Source organism: Lepisosteus platostomus, chromosome 10, assembly GCF_059453375.1.
Source record: "Lepisosteus platostomus isolate fLepPlt1 chromosome 10, fLepPlt1.hap1, whole genome shotgun sequence".
Taxonomy (NCBI): domain Eukaryota; kingdom Metazoa; phylum Chordata; class Actinopteri; order Semionotiformes; family Lepisosteidae; genus Lepisosteus; species Lepisosteus platostomus.
In genome coordinates, this window is record NC_142620.1 from 13,906,715 (window position 1) to 13,926,336 (window position 19,622).

At 37.8% G+C, this 19,622-nt stretch overlaps 1 protein-coding gene across 1 annotated transcript in view; it reads right to left on the reverse strand.

Annotated features, from left to right (window-relative positions):
- The window catches only part of aqr (aquarius intron-binding spliceosomal factor), a 59,168-nt gene that overhangs the window by 38,214 nt on the left and 1,332 nt on the right, over positions 1-19,622 (reverse strand). Inside the window, exons 4-20 of the mRNA XM_088648341.1 lie at positions 19,501-19,541; positions 19,053-19,088; positions 18,835-18,955; positions 18,348-18,488; positions 16,929-16,997; positions 16,152-16,252; positions 15,700-15,776; positions 13,793-13,857; positions 13,504-13,620; positions 12,659-12,772; positions 12,453-12,556; positions 8,994-9,096; positions 6,596-6,716; positions 6,031-6,172; positions 4,627-4,805; positions 4,229-4,396; positions 1,917-2,086 (exon numbers count right to left, since the gene is read on the reverse strand). Of these exons, the coding sequence (XP_088504467.1) occupies positions 1,917-2,086; positions 4,229-4,396; positions 4,627-4,805; positions 6,031-6,172; positions 6,596-6,716; positions 8,994-9,096; positions 12,453-12,556; positions 12,659-12,772; positions 13,504-13,620; positions 13,793-13,857; positions 15,700-15,776; positions 16,152-16,252; positions 16,929-16,997; positions 18,348-18,488; positions 18,835-18,955; positions 19,053-19,088; positions 19,501-19,541 (1,869 nt within the window). The remainder of the gene's footprint in view (positions 1-1,916; positions 2,087-4,228; positions 4,397-4,626; positions 4,806-6,030; positions 6,173-6,595; positions 6,717-8,993; positions 9,097-12,452; positions 12,557-12,658; positions 12,773-13,503; positions 13,621-13,792; positions 13,858-15,699; positions 15,777-16,151; positions 16,253-16,928; positions 16,998-18,347; positions 18,489-18,834; positions 18,956-19,052; positions 19,089-19,500; positions 19,542-19,622) is intronic.

Genomic DNA, 19,622 nt, shown 5'->3' on the forward strand with positions numbered 1-19,622 from the left:
CAGTAAAGTTGGTAAAGCAGGGAGGAGATGTGGAAGTGACGTGTTCTGGAGAGAATGTGATGCCGGAAGTTGTTGATCTTGGAGTGAAAGAAATCTAAAAGTGTTGCAAAGTTGTGTTGAGGCAGGTAATGTGGTGGGGCAGCTTGGCTTTAACAGTCTGTTGATGGTGGAGATAAGGTCTCTAGGGCTATATTGGTGAAAACTTACGGAGCAGGAGGGGGAATAGAAACAGGTCATTCCAGATTGAAGAGAATAGCTAAGTGGTTAGAGAGGCCTAGTTCTGCAGGAAGTTTAGACACTTGCATATGTAATAATAAATTCAATTGGTGCACCAGTACCCAAAACAAATGCATTATAAATTACAACAAAAAAAATCACAGTGATAGCCTTGTGTTACAAAGCCAGTCCCTTATCATAATTTTAAAGTTGCAATCACAAAAACGATACCTAAGAAGTTCAAAGTTAATTGGCCAAATTGGTTTTGTACAAGACCGGTTTTTCTTGTCATCAACAAGAAAACAAAATGGTGGACATGGAGGCCACATGGTGTACACAAGAATCCAATTTTGCCATTTTGTAATTGCACTGTGACTACAAATGAAATCCACCTAGTTTGGCATTCCTTGGCAACACAGTTTTGAAAAAGAGCAGCGAGTGGTACTAGAGAATTTCGCCAGCAAACTATTCCCCAAACAGCAGTGGTTTTAATTTAGCTAAAAATGCACTCAAGCAGCTATTGTGGATTATGGAGGAATCCCCTGTGAACTGTATTGTCGCTGGAATGTTGCCTATACATTTTTGAGTTAAATGAACAGGACTAATAAAGCACAGTGCAAAAAGTTACATACTGCAATACCTTCGTATAAGGCACTACAGCATCAATGGATAACGGGTCTTACAAACATATAGACCTTTACACCTGGGAGAAATATAGAACCTCATGAAGGAGATGCTAAGAAAGAAATCTTCAGTGAAAGGACTTGCTGTCTGATCCAATGAAGATCAATTCTTTTCCAAGTTATATTTAGGTTACACATGGATGGCATTTGAGATCTAGCCTTTGTCTCTTGTTGCCACAGCAGTTTGTTTGCCCTAGAGTGCTCTACAGTAGCTGCTAAATGAAAGCTGCTCTGTCTGTCAGTAAGGTCATACAGGGCTGTGGAATAAGATATACAATGTGTAGATCTGATGACCAAATAAAACCTTTCACTCTTCTGTCATTATTAAAACAAACAGTATTTCTAGACATTTGATTTTAAAAATTTTGAAATTTTGAAAAAATAATTACAGATCCTTCTGATTATAAGAATCTGATTTAAGCATCTTCAGGGCATCAGCAATGTTCAAATATGTTACATTTTCAAACTGTAACTTCTGGACCCAACAATGTTTAGCATGTGATGCTTTATCTGAAGTGCAAACACAAACAGAATACAAATTGTACTTATTGGTAAAGGTAATACCTGCTTTTCCAGCATTTATTTAAAAAAATATCTTTAAAATATTTGAAATAAGATTTCCTTGCATGTCTTAAAATATTTAAATCACATGTTTTTGGTTTTAATCTCTTTCAAAGGCACAACTGTTCAAAGGTTAATATTGTCACTGAGGAAAGGTGCTGCTGTTTAAAGGAAGCTATCAAGCTGTATACAGGTTCAAAGTGAAATCTGATAGCTCGTCATACAAGGAAGCCTCAGAAATTCTATATGTAAGCCATCATAAGGTCACCACCCTGCAGTCCTCCAAGCTCTGGCTCAGATCACCAGCAGAAACATAGAGCTTTAAACTTACGTAACACCAAGAGCAATATTAGAGAGAGCTATTAGTAAGTCAGAACGATTGATCAGTGAAGATCAGACAGCAGAGCTGAACACACTGGAACATCTCCTCAGAAACATACAGCCTTTCCAACTGACCTTGAAGTTGTTCTCTTTGGGCTTCCTCCTCATGATGATATTGAAGGTTTCATAGACGTCTTCTGTCCCATTTTGGATCGTGTTTGTCATGTCTTGCTGATACTGGTTTGGATCGAGCCAGACCCTGAATGTTCTGGTATCTCCTTTCAGCTTAGGTTTAGGCTCAGGACCTGAACAAAAAAAGACCGTAAGCCACATAATTTGTTGCTTTTTTGTGTTCCTAGAATATGAAAATATTTTGAAACCTGATAGAAATGTATCAGCATTTTACCAAAAATGCAGCACTTTTTTCAATTTGTAGACCGATTTCTTCCTAAGAGTCTGAGTGAAGTGTATGTAGGTATAAATGTAACACTTATTTAAAAAGACTCAAATTTTTCCATTCAGATTCAGAGTTTTCTTAGTGAAACTAATAGTTAAATAAGGATTTACAGGAACATTTACAACACTATAGAAAACTTCTTAATGAATGCAAACTTTTTTGAAAAACTTATCATTTTATGCTACGATTGATTTTTGCAAATTTAAGGTTATGATATAGGGACTATTAGAATTTTCAACTGCATGTCTAAAGGACAAATACATTAAATAGCATTTAAAAAGCAAGGTTAGTTGGCTATACATGTTTAGATAATTTTAAAGATAGGCTAGTTATGAGCTTTTTAAATTATATTAACTTTTCCATTTTCTTAAAAGAATATAAAGCAAAATATAGTGTTTCAATGCCACACTAATTAAAGCGGATCTGAAATGAGAGACAACTTAAGCGATCAAGCAGACTCCACAAAAGGTTTGGAGGAAATCCCAAATGGTCTTTCTGCATATCTTTGCTTATTCTCATCAGAATCCTCCTGGTCTAAATCTGGCTAAGAGAAACCACCACTCACAAGCACAGACTGCAATCTATTAATAATAACACAGATAACTTCAGCAGCAAAGGTCTTGAACTTGGCACCTTGTCATTGCATGTCAAACAGAAAAGATGCATACACTTCTACAAAAAGATGTTTAGAGGCCTGGAAAATGTCAAGGAACAAAATGTAAACAAAACGTGATAGGGCTTGAGATTTTCCTTGAAATTGATCACTGAGAATTGCCGGACAGCTCCTGATGTAGAGACAAGGTCACAGTCACAGACGACGACAAAGCCATGAAGAAGGTATCATGTAACAGTTTTGACTGTCCTTCCTCTTGTCAATGTCGTCCAAGAAACCAGTAACTGAAATCTTAAACAGCCAACACGTTTCTATTCATACACGCAATGTAACGTTAGGTTTGGTTTTCCAGAATAGGAAGACCTAAAGACCTTCATGTAGAGGTTTCTAGATGGGACTGAAAATGGTCAAGAGAGGGTCTGAAAATAATATGAAAACTAAGACTACAAAGTAATGATTTTTGAAGTAGTTATTATTTGCAGATAAAAAAAATCATATACAAAACAGCAATTTATATTCTTTGAGTCACAAAATGAGGTCGGATAGACCAAATATCAAAAGATACATGCTCAATTTGTGCTGAGCATAGCTTGCAGTGAGCTCTCCTGTAATTTGCTGACACTAAGATACTGAGCATCAGAAGAAACATATCACTATGTTTATACATGCATGTTTTAGAATAAAGTACATTTTGTGGATATTAATTAAATGTTTTTGCATCATTCATGGCAGACTGTAATACATTTTACTCCAGCTGTTACAAGATAATTAAGTAATTCAATGAACTGAACACTAAATTGGTGAAAACCACAAAGAAGAAACAGCAATACACTCTGCTTATAAAGAAAGCTGTGGCTTTGTGCCATTGTTATGTTGGAGGCTAAACTAATTCAGTGTACTGTCAATTGCAGTCTGAGTTTCTCACACCCAGCATTTTTTAACTTGGCAAGGGTTTATGGCCAAAAACGCATTCCATCAATAACAGGCCACACCCGGAGACCACAATTCACAAAACGGTAACAAGACTGATGGGGAGGAGTGTCAAATCTCACTTGTAATGATTGAAAGTGATTCAAAATGATTGAATTGAGCAACTTGACTACACAGCATGTATGCTGATTAAGTCCTGGGACCTAACTTGCTGCTCTTCCTACAGCTCATCCAGATGCAACAACATTCCAAAAGGACAACGCCTGCAGCTCACAAAACAGACTCCCTCGTCGGATGTAAACATAACTGATGTCATAAATACCCACATCAATAGACTGTAAAAATGAAGAAACACAGCTAGCTTTAAGAAATGTTTTCCCCGTTTTGTTTCGCGTCCTTTTTTTTTCTCAGTGCACAGTTAGAATCTAGTAAAAATTCCATCAGTACCTTCTTCGATGACTCTTCCCTTTTCATCCAGCATGCCCTGGATCTCACAGCCCCGGACATACACCAGGCCTGTCTGATCCACAAAAGGCTGACGGCGGTCAAAACGGGTCCCGTAAGGTTTGGTTGGTCGAACGGTGACCAGGAAGCAAACATCATGCTTACGCAGTCCTGTAATGCACAGATTGCGTCACAGGAGCAAAACATGAAACAGTATAATATGTATTCATTAGTATAAAGACAAAAAACAACCCCAGGAATAAGAAAGCCAAAGCACAGAGCTATGCAGAGAAAGAATTCCTTCCTACTCAACAGACTCGGATCTTACTCTAGCCAGAGAGCCCACTTTTAGATAAGCAATGGTATCATGCAAGAAACATTTGGTGATCGAAAATACTCACCTTCCCATTCATTCTTTATCTGATCCCGAACGTTCAGATTGATTGTGACATCGGCACGGACTCTAGCCGGCCAGTTCTCTCCAATATTAGGTTTGGCCACTTCAACGATGGAAAACGCAAGGATCGTTTGCGCCATTCTCGCCCAGCCACCAAACACAACCCCTCCATATTCTGATTGCCTGTGAACATTGAATGATGTTGAGAAATATATCACCTTGATGTCAAATCATGTTGATCTCTGCTGTTTAAGAATGACCTGTACTTTCCTAATGAAAAGCTATTATAATCTTCTCCTTTTGTACATTCTTCCAAATACCTGCAATTGCCAGATTGTTCAGAATCAGTATAAAACAAGCTAAACGAATTAAAGTAAGCATCACCATCACCACCAAAAATTCAGCTGTTATTTCAACCCATATTTTTAGAAAATTTCAAAATGTTATACGAGTTGTAATATGGAAATATGAAGGTGTCTTTTGTTGTCAAGTGAGTGAAGACATTTTTTCTGCCTATTCATGCTTCCCTTGCAAACAGATTCCATTCCCCCAGAACACTGCAACTGGCAAAACTGTATTTTGAAAATATGTACTTATGTACTTGAAAATATGGGAAATAGGCTTTAAAAATGACACATACTATAATGAGGACTATAATTCGGCACATACATGTAATAAAAACAATTAACAGTAATATGTAATAATAATGACCTTCAATCCTTAGACTTAATAATAGCAAAAGAACTGAATATACTGAAATCACGTGCACATGCCAATGTGAAAAATATGCAACTGAACTGAGTTGGAATTTGTATGAGCAAACTCTGCAGTTGTCAAGTGAAAAATGTAGGACAAATAAGAAATAAATAAGAAATTTGCAATAAGAAATAAAGACTAAAAGATAAAATATTAAAAGGCATACAATAAGAAATTATAATGTGGGGTTCACACAAGTGGTATGCAGGTATGTGTGCATAGATAAGCATTATAAAACTGAAACACAGTTCCACATTACCAGCTGCAGAAGCAGGCTAAAACATACCAATTAAAATGAAAGATGGAATAACTGTGATGACTGAGTGAGACAGAAGCAGAAGAAATGGTCTATATTTTTTAGAACTAAAACCATTTACCCATGTAGCAGCATAGTGCTTTTAGAAAACAGAATATAAAGTATGTAAGTAAGGATAAGATGTACAAGACAAGGGCAGTTCAATCCTCAGTGTCTTTTACATGTACAAAAGTCTAAACCTGTGCAGTCCAAGTTATGCTTTCGGTTACTATTTGTTTAAGTGATTTCCACCACTAGGTGGACTCCGAGTTACTAATGTGGAGGTTAAGAATCTCCCAATATTCACAAAATCCACACTTGGAAAATCTTGTTTCTCAGATTCCTAATGAAACTGACCATGGCTTCATTCGACTGACCACATCCTCTATGTCTTGTCTAATCTCATAGGTGGACTCCAAGCGGAACAAATTAAAATTCCTCAGAAGGTAATCATGCAAAGTGAGGAACTGCAAGTTCAGTTTTGGTAGGGCCAGACATCCTGAAACAAAGCATAAATAAATATTAACTCATACAAATGAACACAAGTGAATTACATTCTCACAGTAACCTTAACCAATTTAATCCTGCACATTAATGATACTTATATTTATTTTAATGTTTGCCCTTTCAATTGTGATCTACTGTTATTATACATTTTAAACACAAACACATACATTTCAATCGACCAACATTTTTCGCTAGTCATATTCTAACAACATCTATGTAATATCCTCACAGTAAGAAAATTGTAACTGAGTGTCCTTCACAATTACATTCACTGTTACGCGACGGAAGTGAATGGAGTCTTGTATTCAATTCTCAAATGCATTTGAAGAACCCCAAGAAATTATTGCTGGATGGTCTAAATGGCCCTCCTTGTAACCTTTCTTTCTTAAATTCTTAAATTGGGATGGATCCAAACCTTCGCCAGAGTAGTACTCTGTGGGGACAATGTTCTCATCCCAGATGATCCTCTCTGTGGGATAAAGAGGCATCTGGTTAAGTTGCTCTATCTGAGAGATTCTTCGTTCGTGACGGGACACCTGCCAAACAAACATGAAAAAAAACAATTACCCCATAAGCTTTAAACTTAAAACAATTTGACCAAAAATATCTTCCTTGCTTGTTGGAAACACTTTGACAGCAATTACAGCTGCAAGTTTTTTGGGGGGTAAGTCTCTGCCTACTTTGCACACCAGCTTGGTGTAGTTTTTGCTCCTTTTTGGCACATTTACTCAAGTTCTCCCACGTTGTTAGGGGATCTCTAATGGCCAACCAGCAGTCATCACGTTCTTCCACAGATTCTTAATAGGGCCCCAATCAGGACTCTCTAGGGCTACTCAAGGACATTTGATTTCGTATTTTTGAACCACTCCAGTGTAACTTTAGCTTTGTACTTTAGTTTACTGTATACTGAAAGGTGAATTTTTGTTCCAGATTTAGGTCCAAGGTAGTTTTTTCTACTAAGATGTGCCAGTACCTTGCTCCATCGATTTTCCTATCAGTCTTGACAAGTTTCCCAGTCCACGCAGACGATAACCTGAGCTATAACAACGATTTCACCACCATGCTTGACAGAAGGGATGCACTATGTTGGGTTTGCATGAGATATAAAGCTTTGCATTTAGATAATAAAGATCCAATTTTATGCTGTCTGATGACAAAATCTTTTGCCATGTTTGCTATATCACTCAGGTGCTTTGTTGCAAACTCCATGTATGATTTTAGATAGTATTTTCAGTTTCCTAAAGCCCCCTATTGAGAGTGATCAGGATATTGTTGACACTAGTGACGTTTTCTCCCATCTTTTGATCTATTCTTTTAAACTCATTGCTGGCCTCATAGTTGCATCTCTAATCAGTTTTCTCCTTTCCGGTTGCTCAGTTTGGACTATATCTGACGGTATCTGGGTGCCTTCTTAATTCTTAGGTGATACCTTCTTTACAGTTTATTTTCTTCAGATTAATTATTTAGTTACTTCTTTTTGCGTTTGCTATGAATGTGTGAAGTAGGTTATTTTCAGTGTGTAACAAATATTAATTACTACTTCAAAGTGTTATTTTTAAAGCATTTAAAGCAACAAAATGTGAAAGCTGTACAAGGGTCTTAATACTTTTTGCATGGCAGTGTAGGTTATTCCTGTTATTACTATTGCATCTGCGTCAGTTAGGAACTCTATTACTGCATGGAAAAGTCACCTAAAAGCTTGCTGAAACCTCTGAAAGTAGAAGTGCCCTGAGGCACTTTGTATACTTCGTGAACTACTATATACAAGGTAAACTAGCACTGACAGATGCTAGGGGATGTGGCACATAGCATGAAATGACCCAAATACAAGGACATGCTGATAGCAAGAGCTTTAATTTTACTGAACCTTTTAGGGTCACACCAATAAGTGTTGATAGACAAACTGGGTCGAGTCATATCCCAGAATGAGATGGGAGGAGAAAATGTTTAATGCTACTGCAATCAAAATCTAAATATGGAAGCTAGCTCTCAGAACAGTTCAGATATGGAATGTACTGCCTGCAGATTGATCCATTACTTTTGCTGGAATTTCTCTCAGCATGCACCATGAGATTAGAGATATTTCATTTACAGCGATTTTCATTTAGATTTCCTTAATCACAAAATTAATCCCCTCCACAATCCTGTTTCTAACCCAAGCACAGCTTTGCAAATAAGCACAATGGGATTTACACATCAACTGTCTTGGGCTTTGACTGATGAATAAATCAAGAGGAATGGATCAGCTCTCAGGGCACAGACACCCAGTTTTAATGATGCCATGTATTAACCTCCTACACTGCCTGTCTCATCATCGGTCAAGTTGGCTCAAACAAAACCAGGGGATAATTACGGTGTGATGCAGATAAACAGTTTGAAAAAGCCCAAGTATGTAATTAAACATGATTAAATGGGTCTGCATTTTAATTTGGACACAAACAATGATGAGCTTCTAATAATTCTGTGCAAGGTCTGTTAAAAACATTGAGAAAATGTTTGCAGACTAACACAAACCCTCCAATTATTGATGAATGTATATATGCTCGAATATCTAAGCAGAGACATATGGAAACAAATGTTTTTACCCTCCCTTTCACTGTTCTAAAAATGCACTGCTCACAGCATGTTTTTAATTTCATGCATTAAATTAACAATCACAAAATAAAGGTCAAGTGATATTCACAATGTATATATATCCACATATGATGTTAGAAACATATAAAGGAAAAGAACATTCAGTTAATCACTTATGTTGGTATACCGTTACAGGTAATTTTTTTCCCCCCAACACACATTTAATTTAAACCACCTACCAGCAGCTCTAGGAGCATTTCCTTTTCATAGGTTGTGTTCTCTCCTTCAGGGAGTGCTGGCAAAAGACAGAGGTAGGATGCCACCCGGTGGAGTGTGTTGGGACTGAAAATTTAAACATCCATTAAAAACATTTCTCACTAAGCAAAAAAGGTCATGAAAAATGCTTTCTGCATATTTAGCAATGTATAAACCAATCACTTCAGGATTAACAAATAAAACATCACAGCAAATGTCTAAACTTTACAACATAGTGTGGCAACACTGTCTGCAGAATCCCTTTGAGGTTTTGATATATTGGTAGGATTACACATCGGAATGGAATAATTAACTGTGTTTCAATATAATACTAAATTTTAATTGAACGGAAATACCTAATCAAAGCTTGTAAGATCTTAACAGGTCAAAAACAAATTGTTTTGCTTGAACAGACTGCTTTGTTCTCAGCCTGAACAGACAGCACCTCTGTAAGGGCTTGCAGTCTCATAGTTTGAATGTTCTGACAAATTATCACAGATGATGGGGGCAATGAAGAACCAGCATGGTCCTTCCCAAGGTGATTATCACTTCCTGATTTTTTGCCGAGGTGCAAGCACATCCTTTCACACACTCAGATGTGTGAATCACATGAGGTACTGCTGTCCCCACTGACAGCTTCAGACTGAATTCGAGAGGGTCAGCAGACTGAGTTCAGTCCCGACTTTTAAACTTGTTCATGATAATTGTCACTGCAAACACCACAGCAATGACCTCGTCTGTTCATAACCCTGCTCATAAACTGATAATGGTAGCTTGCTTTACACATGCCGGTTTTGTAAACACAAGCACTAAAACAAAGAAATCAGACAGTGGAGAACCCACGGCAAAAGACTACCAGCTGTTTAACAGAATTAAGACCTCTGAATTATCAGCAGAAGCCTTGTTACAGACTGCCTAGCAGAATGCTTCTGTCCAATAATGGGTGAGCAGTATTGAAATGTACAGTTCAAGTTGGGACCTGGGTCAGCCTGCATTGGCTGCAAAGGAACAGGTAAAGGTTCATCTCATGGAAAAAAAAAAACAATGTTTCCGCTTCAGGTGTGAGGGAAAGAGGGAATGTGGCAAATAAATAAGGAATAGGAGAACAAAAGACTGAGAAGTTGATGAGAGAAGGAAGAAGGTGTAATCCAGGTTTCAGGATAATTTAGGTTTTGGATATAAATTTGTTTGCATAAAATTTTCTTTTTCATAAATGTGTATTTGCATTTGACATAAAGCTTTAGTTTCCTTTAACAGTTGACATTTAGCTTATTTGTATTCTAATTTTTATACAGCATTATGTGAGCACAAGTCTATCCCCAATTAACACTAGACTAAATTTAGCATACCAGAGACACCTGGCACAGAGAGAGCAGAAGAAGAGCCAGGTTCTCTTACATTAAGCACTGTATATTGATCAACTGCCATCTGAGCTGGTGACGAAATTTCATAGCAGACCCAGTTAAACTGCCACACAGACTGCAGGCAGGTTTCAGATCCTAACCTGATATACTGGATAGACACTGAGGGGGCACATTCAACAGCAGGTGAATGACATTAGAGAGGAAAGACATAAATATAGGTCACTTCAGCTCATCACAAGATGTCAAGCTGTGTGTGTCAGAGACTGAAATATTCATTCAGAACTAAGGATCCCATTTTCAGGAGATGCAGTGGTATGATTTTTTTAGGTGCAATCTCAGCTTGAAGAAATCACTGCTGCCTTAATTTATGGGTCAGAACTGCAATGAAAAAGAACCATTGCAATGTTGCAACATTTTGTGTTGGTGTTTCAGGCATTTGAGGATTTTCCCAACATTACTGAACCAAAACCAAACAGGCTGGACGGGCCAAATGGCACGGTCTTGTTTGCAAACTTCTCATCTTCAATCTACTGTATGATAGCGGTGGAAATCTCTAGGCACCTCGTGATTCGATTCGATTTCGATTCAGGGTGCCACAATGCGATTCTAAATCGATTCTTGATGCATCTCAATTTTTTTTTATATATACATGATGATTTTGTTTTCTAACTGTGTGACTGAAGTATGTGAGACACGAGCTGCCATTCATCAGTGATGTAGTCCCCGGTTATAGTGATATAGGATTCTGTTGCAGTGGGCGTCCACGCATCACAGGTTATCGCCACCCTGTTTGCTTTCTTAAATGATTCCAAAACTTGAGTTTCGGTGTTGTTGTAGAGCGTTGGTATTGCCGTTTCACCAAAGTGACGCCGAGACGGAATGTTTTACCTCGGCTCCAGTGTTTACAACATTAAGCGAAAGCCCCTTTCCGAACTATGTGGAAGCTTTGACACTTGCTCGAGCGCTCTCTGTTCGGCAGCAACAAGAACAGGCTGTTTTTCCTCCAACTCCGGATGGAAATGTGAAATGTGATTTCGCATGATAGTCGTATTGCCAAAATATTTTGTCTTGGTATGACACAGCTTGCACACTGCATGGCTCTTATCCAGTTCATTTTTACCTATTACTTCATAAAATCCAAAATGTGCCCATACGACGGCTTTCCAAGCAGAGGGTGCAGGCCGGAGTTTGTCCATCTTCACAAAGTGGGTAGCTTAGCTTAGTTCAGATGTAACTATGGAGCACTTGTTTACCTATATGTCTTTATGTTTCACCATGCAATTAGTTTATTTTAAGCCCAAAAACCTAAACCATTATTATATACTCTATTTGTCCTTTACTTTATGCTGTATTGTTTTTATCTGAAATTTTTAGAACTATATTTGTGTCTGTTGTTTGGTAAAATTCAATTTTATTTTTTAGACCAACCCACTTATACCACTTTCAGTATATGAAAGTGCTCATCCATAACTGACACATATCTTGCACAAAGACCAGAACTGGTTATTTGCAGCATAAACGGCATTGCATTTAAATTCAGAATACCACCAGAGCTCTATGAAAATGAAGCCCTTACTCCCTTTCAAATTCTGAAAACCGCTCATCAGCACTAAAATCATTTAAAAAAAATCTCTGACAAAGGAAGGGTTCTCCGAGCAAAAACAAGCACAAAAGAAACTAGTTTTGATTTTTCTTTCACCTGGGGTGTTTCTTATTGCTTTCCACAAACATCATAAAAAAGTAAAATATTTTTATTTCTTTGCTTTTAAGGGACCAACTCTAAGCATTTCTATTAGATTTCATTCAAAACCACATAAACCGATTTCATATTGGCTTTAGTATTTCCAATTTTCAAGTTCAGTTGAATCTCAATACTATACAATACACATAAATTCCTACCAAAAGGCTTGAAGTTAGAGACTTGTGTACTGTTAACAAGTAATATTTCTACACTGAAAAGGAAAGAAAAAAGTGGAAAAAGATTTACCGAGAGGGTTATCCACTTCAGTCCATTATAAAATGCAACCTAAGGATTTACAACACAATCTGTGCTGAAAAATTAAAGGGTAAGATATTTACCTCAGATAGCCAAATTGTTTTATGAGAGATTCACGAGTGTCCACTGCTGCCACATTGGATAAGGCAAAGTCGTGAAGTTCTGGAAAGTGAGCAAAGGCCGCCCGCTGAAAAATGTAAAAAACAGACTTTCTATAGGCACCGTACACCACTATTTAGGAAATTTCAGCCATTTACTAAATAAAAAAAATAATCTGCATCACTTTTACCTGCAGAGATGTGATTTTGTCATAGTGCAAAGTTGTCATCTCATTCTCTGTTAACGCGTTCCCTGTTTGGTCATTGATTTCAAAGCCTGTGTAGAACTTCAACATGTCCAGAAGCTGCAGGCAAACACAGTAGTAAAGATATAATAAAAACTGAATGATGCCATTTCCAAATGCACAAAGCATAAAAAACCTAAATGTGAACTTATGATAATTATGGATCATTTTGTCTGATTTCAGTAACTATGTTTTTAAGTAGGTAGCTGCATCAGCTTGCCTAGGTTGCAAAGGAACTAAAAGGTTTATTTCATGCTGAAAAGGAGAGACATGACATTTCACCTGTGAAGCCTTCTTCTCTTCTTCACATAAGAGAAACGTTGCATCTCTTTGCTTTTAAGCATGAAATAAACCTTACAACTATGAAATATTAATGACAGAATAAATACAACATCCAGTCCCTTATGAATTTAATCAACCATTTTAAACACAGATGATAACATGTTAGAAGTAAAAGAAGTACTTGTATAATATTTAGATTACCAGTCATAACAGCAGCTTGAACACATGCAATGGAAGTTAACTAATAAAACTGCCGCACTGGTCAGGAAATACCAAATGAAGACACTTGACTCCTTGGAAATGGTATTGTTCATTCTTCTTCAATGAGTCCACAGATCCTCTAATAGTTATGCACTTTAAAGAGTAATGTTATTCTCTTGCATAACATGCTAAAGGCACTTTTGAGGAGGTCTTATTCCTGATATTTTACGTACTGAAATGATTGTACTGTTACAAGAAGTGTGATATATACTGTTTACACTGCATAGTGTTTCACTGTGTTCTCTCACCTGACAGAAAAGATGCCCTTCCTTTTCTCTTCGAGAGAGACTGGAGAGGTAACAGTGGACAACAAGATGGGAATCATCCAGAACTGTATTAAACCAGCGACGAGTGGGGAGCAAAGCCTGTTTTTTTTTTTAAAAAAAAAGCAAATTACCCCATTTACAGCTTGTACAGTGTTCCAAACTAATCAGTTCAAGAACCGTAAAATTAGAGTAAGGTCTTAAAACACAGGCAATACGTCTCAGAGAAGTCTAATTAGAACAGAAGTTTCCACTCCAAGGAAACAGCTCCTACCTCCAAATCGATCATCAGTTCTATGAACCTTTCACAGTAATGCACCTTTTCCATGGAGACAGGACCTAAAATAGGGAGAATGCACGGGTTAGTATGCCTAATCTAAAAAACATAAACCTATAGGGGACACGATGTCAACATGAATGAGTGAGGAAAAATGAAATAAAAAAAACCCCTTTGACGTGCAAGCACAAAACAAGCATGAGCTCTCAGCAGCGCTGCACTGTGTCCTCTGAATCACAGCTCTGTCAGCCTGCAAAGTAACCTCCACTTGGAGACGTTACAGACTGTATTTCAGGCCTGCGTTCTCTCACACTCAGTGTGGTATTCTGAAGCCCGATGAGGTGAGTGGTCGCCCCCCCAGGGAGAGCAGCTGACAAAAGAAATTACAGTTTTCAGCCAGCAGGGTGTCTCAGCACACTGGAGTGCTGCTCTCAGTTTGTCAGCCCTCTTCAGTCTACAGTGCAGCAAAGTCTAAGGTTTGGCAAGTAGCCTTAAACCTGCAATTAGAGTGAAGCAATAGAAGGATCCTACACAGGTCTATTCTTGGCGTGTATGGGAGGCAGTGTGGGGGGGGGCATGTCAGGCAAAGTTAAAGCAGAGTGCGTGTATATGGAGAGTCTTCAATGGCTGCCAGCAGTGTTCTGGGGAGCATGTGGCTGTAGCAGGCTGGGCTGTTTTTTAAAAAGAAGTTGCTATTCCTATCCTAAGGGGCAAATATTCTTAGAGATAAAAGATTTGCTTTTGCAAATGCAAACCGCACAAAAACCCTTGGCTGAAAAAGAGATGATCTGCACATTGTAGATGTCGCGGGTACACAAGCAGCATTCCCAAATGGAATTGTGGAAATCTGTCAGCTCTTTAAAGTGGAATATTAAATACTAAACTTTGTTTTATTATTTTGCCATGTACTTGTTTTCCAAGTCAAAAGCACCAGTAGTCTACTTTTTCAAAAATCACTATAGAGTTTAAGGGTGTTACAGCACATTCAGTCTCACTTCACTGGTTGGATATGGGTCCAAATGAGTGCTGAGCCTGTCCTGGTTCTCACTGCACTTTCATTTTCTGAAACTGTCAATTACATCACCAGCATGTTTTACATATTAAAAGGGGCCCAAATAATTTGCCACTTATGAGCAGCACCCACCTGCACCAGCATCCACACGGCAGAACAGATCAGGTAAGGAAGGTGGAAACTGATGCTCCACATGAATTAAGGGAGAACTTTAGGAATGCAGGATTGTGTAAGCCCAAAGAAAATGGGGTTAACACCCCTACACTTAAAATCACTGTCATGAGATATAACGCACCTTATCATTTCGGGAAATGTGCAGAATTTCAGGACGTTTAACTAACTCCAGAATTAACCAGCTCCACAGTGAGGCAAACCTGCCTTATAACAGTCTATAAAGACTGTGAGAGCTCTCTTTGCTAGATGAATACTACCTTAGAAGCAGTAAATGAAAATGTAGTCCAGCAGTGAAAACTCTTAACACATGTGAGATTTTGCCTGTTATATACAGCAACTGCAGTGTTTTCTTCCTGCGTCATTTTAAGATGATAAATCATGACTTATGATGTTATGTAAATTCATATTGGACATTAAGATGGACTGAACTGCCTCCAATCCTACAACTAAATATTCAATCAAAATTAAGAAATGCAAAGAGGCAATGTGCAGGAGTAGTGGGGGTCCTGGACTTGGAACTGGAAGGTTGTGGGTTCAAATCCAAGGTGGTGCATTGCCTCTGTACCCAGAAAGCTCCAGAAAAATCTCCAATTACACAGATGGGTACAAACTGAAATCACTATATAGAAACATCAGCTCTTTAACATTAATAAAAAAGTGAAAGTCCTCCTTCAATTAAAATACTAATTGCTCTGTATGAGAAAAGAAGAATAAACACCTGATGGAGGAATGGACATCAGGACTCCAAGGAATTTTCTGAGAAGTAATGACAGAAATGTTCTCTCTTTATTAGCCCTGGAAGAAATAAAAAAAGACTCTACATTATGAGCACTTTTGAATTATAACTTAGAGAGTTAACATCAAATATTTAGTAAAGTGAAAGAGTTAAAAAAACATTTCAAAGTGTTAACTACAATACAGAGCAGATATCTCTCAATTCACAGAAGTGAAACGACACAGTCTAATAACATGGCTCACAAGGACCTGGATAGATCCTAAATAAACGTCAAAGGCTCAAAAGTGTTACAGAAAATACACCATCATCACACTACGATCCTTCTGAATTTATCCGCAAAAATACAGAGTCAATTATTTTCCTGATCAAAATCAGCATTCACTTAAACTGTACATAGAGAGGTAACCAAGTATCCAAAGGCTAAAAATTCTTACTGCTCCTTGGGTTTCTCATCCATTTTGTCATAACTCTTCTTAATCAGATTCCAAAATTTCTGCAGTTTAGGTGCTTTCTTCATCTCGTGTTCAAGTCGTGACTAAAACAATTAAAAATTCAAAAATGTGAAATGTAATTAAATTAACATTTTGTCCTAAATTCTGACTATGAAGTTTACATTAGAAAAACGCAATATTGCCTTTGAATTATTGGGGGAAGTACTCATAGATACATTTCTTAAAAATATATACAGCATATTACAGAGACAAACTGCCTTTATCAACAAAACCTACCAGTCTGTAACATTTCTGAACTATAATCAAGTTTTCTGAAAGGACCTATAAAAGAACCCTTATAAAATACAGCCCATCTAGCACTTCTGAACTATAATCAAGTTTCCCGAAAGGATCTATAAAAATACAGTTATAAAATACAGTCCAAGGAACCCTGTGCTAAATCTCACAGGATCCATATCAATCATCTGTTCGAATACTAACTGGAGCTTCTGAACAGTCAGCAAGTACAGGGGAAATCATTTTTCTCATTTCCTCCTGACTTCTTCCTGTATGGAGCACCATTCATCCTTGAGTAAAAGCACTCAGAAATTTAAAGTCAGTTCTTCAAAGTGTTCATTACAATAAATGTTCTGGTTTAAAAAGTGAAACTGAAAGTGTGATTTGTATTTCATCCATCCATATACTTCACTGGCCTATGTTAAATGCCATATTCTATATATTTTGCAGTGCAGTGTTACTGGATTCTTAGAAAGCGCTTACCGGTAGCAGACAAACCCACATGGGAAGAGAGATCAGCTGCTGTACCTGTTCTCTGATCAAGTCTACTTCCTGTCAGATAGAAGAAATATAAGTTATGCCTGTGGTGTACTGCATGTAGGGAAACAGGGACACATCACTTAGATTTGGCCTAGGGTTCATCACTTCAGTACTAAACAAGGAGAAAACACTGCAGACCAGAAGGCTGCACAACTGTCTTCTATGTTTCATAGTGACTATTCTTTACGTCATTTCTTTCAAATAACACTGTTAGTGAACACTCAATGACTACAGTCTGACTAACAGTCAAACTGCCGCTGTCCACATCTGCGGCCAGAAAGCCGCTAATCCTGGCTGCGGAAAGTCAGACTGTATCCCTGAGCAACAGCCTTGCTCTCCCTCTGGACTGGACAGCAGCACACGGCAGGGCCATGGAGAAGGGGGCGATCAAACCAACAAAACGCGTTTTTTTGGTAGGTGGGAGGAAACTAAAGCTCCCTGTCCTGAAGTTTGAAGCTTCTGTGGTGTGGCAGCACCATCAAGTTCAAGTTTTACATGGTCAGTAACTTCAAATTCCTCGGCGTCCATCTCACCGAGGACTTCACATGGTCTCTCAACGCCACCTGTCTGATCAAGAAAGCGCAACAGCGCCTGTACTTCCTAAGACGGTTGAAGAAGGCTAAGATATGTTCCCGGATCCTCACTAACTTTTAGTTATACATTTCGTTATACCATATACCTGTATATGGGTATAATGACAAACTTGAACTTTAACATGCCATCCACAATTGAACACATGAAGTAACAATCATACGCATGTGCTGAATAATAAAATTTAAAAAAAATAACTCAAATACTTGCTCCAAATTCAAAGAGTAGAAATGTTAAAAGCTTCATTGATGGTCAATATAACTGCATTAACTTTGATGGTAGGATGTGCTATTTAAAAAAATTAAGAAAACCAAACAGCTCCCTTCCACCACCTAGTGGTCAGAAGTTACAAAGAGCTATACATTATTCATTTTCAGTCTTATCCATTTTCCATTTTCTAACTGCTTTATCGAATACACGGTCACGAGAGAGCCTATCCTGGCCAGCAACGGGCACAAATCAGGACACACCCTGCACAGGACACCAACCTTGGCAGGGCACACACAGAGACAAATACAGACCAGACAAACCAGGGCCAATTTTCCTAAAAACTACCAGTATGTCCTTGGACGGTGAGTGGAAACTGAAGCAGCTGGAGGAAACACAGGGACACAGGGAGAACATAAAAACTCAATGCAGAGAGCACCCCAGGTCCAGAATTGAACCCAGGGCCCCAGCGCCGCAAGGCAGGAATGCTAACCATGCTAACCATTGTGCCACCATGCCAACCTTCGTCTGACCTCATATGACTTTAAAAAAATCTTGATTTACCAGGCTGTTAAAACAGTGATCCAAAAAGAGCAGAAGTACAGTCTGTTGTCGCAATGACAAATCGCCTTCTTCCCCAGCTAATGATGCTTCCAAGACACACTTGAAAAAATATGGAAAGTGTTCTGGCTGCTTCTTAAAAACCTGGGAAAGAACAGCAAAATGGAAACATTAATTACACAGGACTTAATCATATACCATAAAGATTAACGCTAACATATTAAAAGAGCAAACTGTGTTTTATTTAGACAATAAACATGCTTAGCCATGAATTTTGTTCAAACCATACCAGAAATTTAACAAACTGTTCCCTGATATTACACATGCACTCAAAGAAGAGTAACACCTAATTGGCCATAATCGAATTAATGACATGATGATAGACTACACCACAACAATATAAAAATGATTAGAATTATTTATAAAATAATATATACATCTACATTTTAGAAAAAAAAAGGTACTTACACAGAAAAACTAGATTTCTTACCTCCCATGCTGGTACATTTTCTCTGAACTTCTCATTAACAATACAGCAGATAGACATTAAATATGCATGACTGGATACCTCAGGGGTATAGTTCACCCACAGGTAATTCTCCAGATACTGACTGAAAGAATAACAACAAACCAAAGGTTAGTAATAGCACATTAAAAGACCCTTTTACAATGAAAATCAAATTTAAAAGAATAACAATAGAAAGTTACCTAAACTCCAGCAGCATGATTTTTCTAATAGCAAACCTAAAAGAATAAGGAAAGAGTTCATGTGAAAGACATATTAGGTATCAATGTAAGTGATCAATATGACTGACTGGTGTTGTGTGGTGTTTTAGGTAATCAGTGCTATGACAAAAGACTCCCACAATATCACTGGCTAAAGATGATCAATTTAAACACAGAACAGGAGGCACTTCTCTACTCAAATTCTTTCAAAGAAAAGACCGAATGAGAGCATTGGATTAATTAGCTAATAACCAAATGGGGGCTTTTCATTTGTAACAGTTCTTATGTTTCTATAATTCCAGCAATGTGCCATTGTTCTGTATGTATACAGTAAATTTCTCCACCCGTACTGTCCTTCACAATTTCAAGGACCCAGTCTCAGTGGCATGTTGCTGTGTCATCAATGTTGGATTTCTGAAGGCTTACTCACTTAGATTTCAGAATTTCTTTCTGATACACATCTTCCAAAACCTGGAAAATGACAAAAAAAAATAATACATCGGCATACATAAGTAAACCGAAACTTTGAAAATCAGACTGAAAATGTGCAAA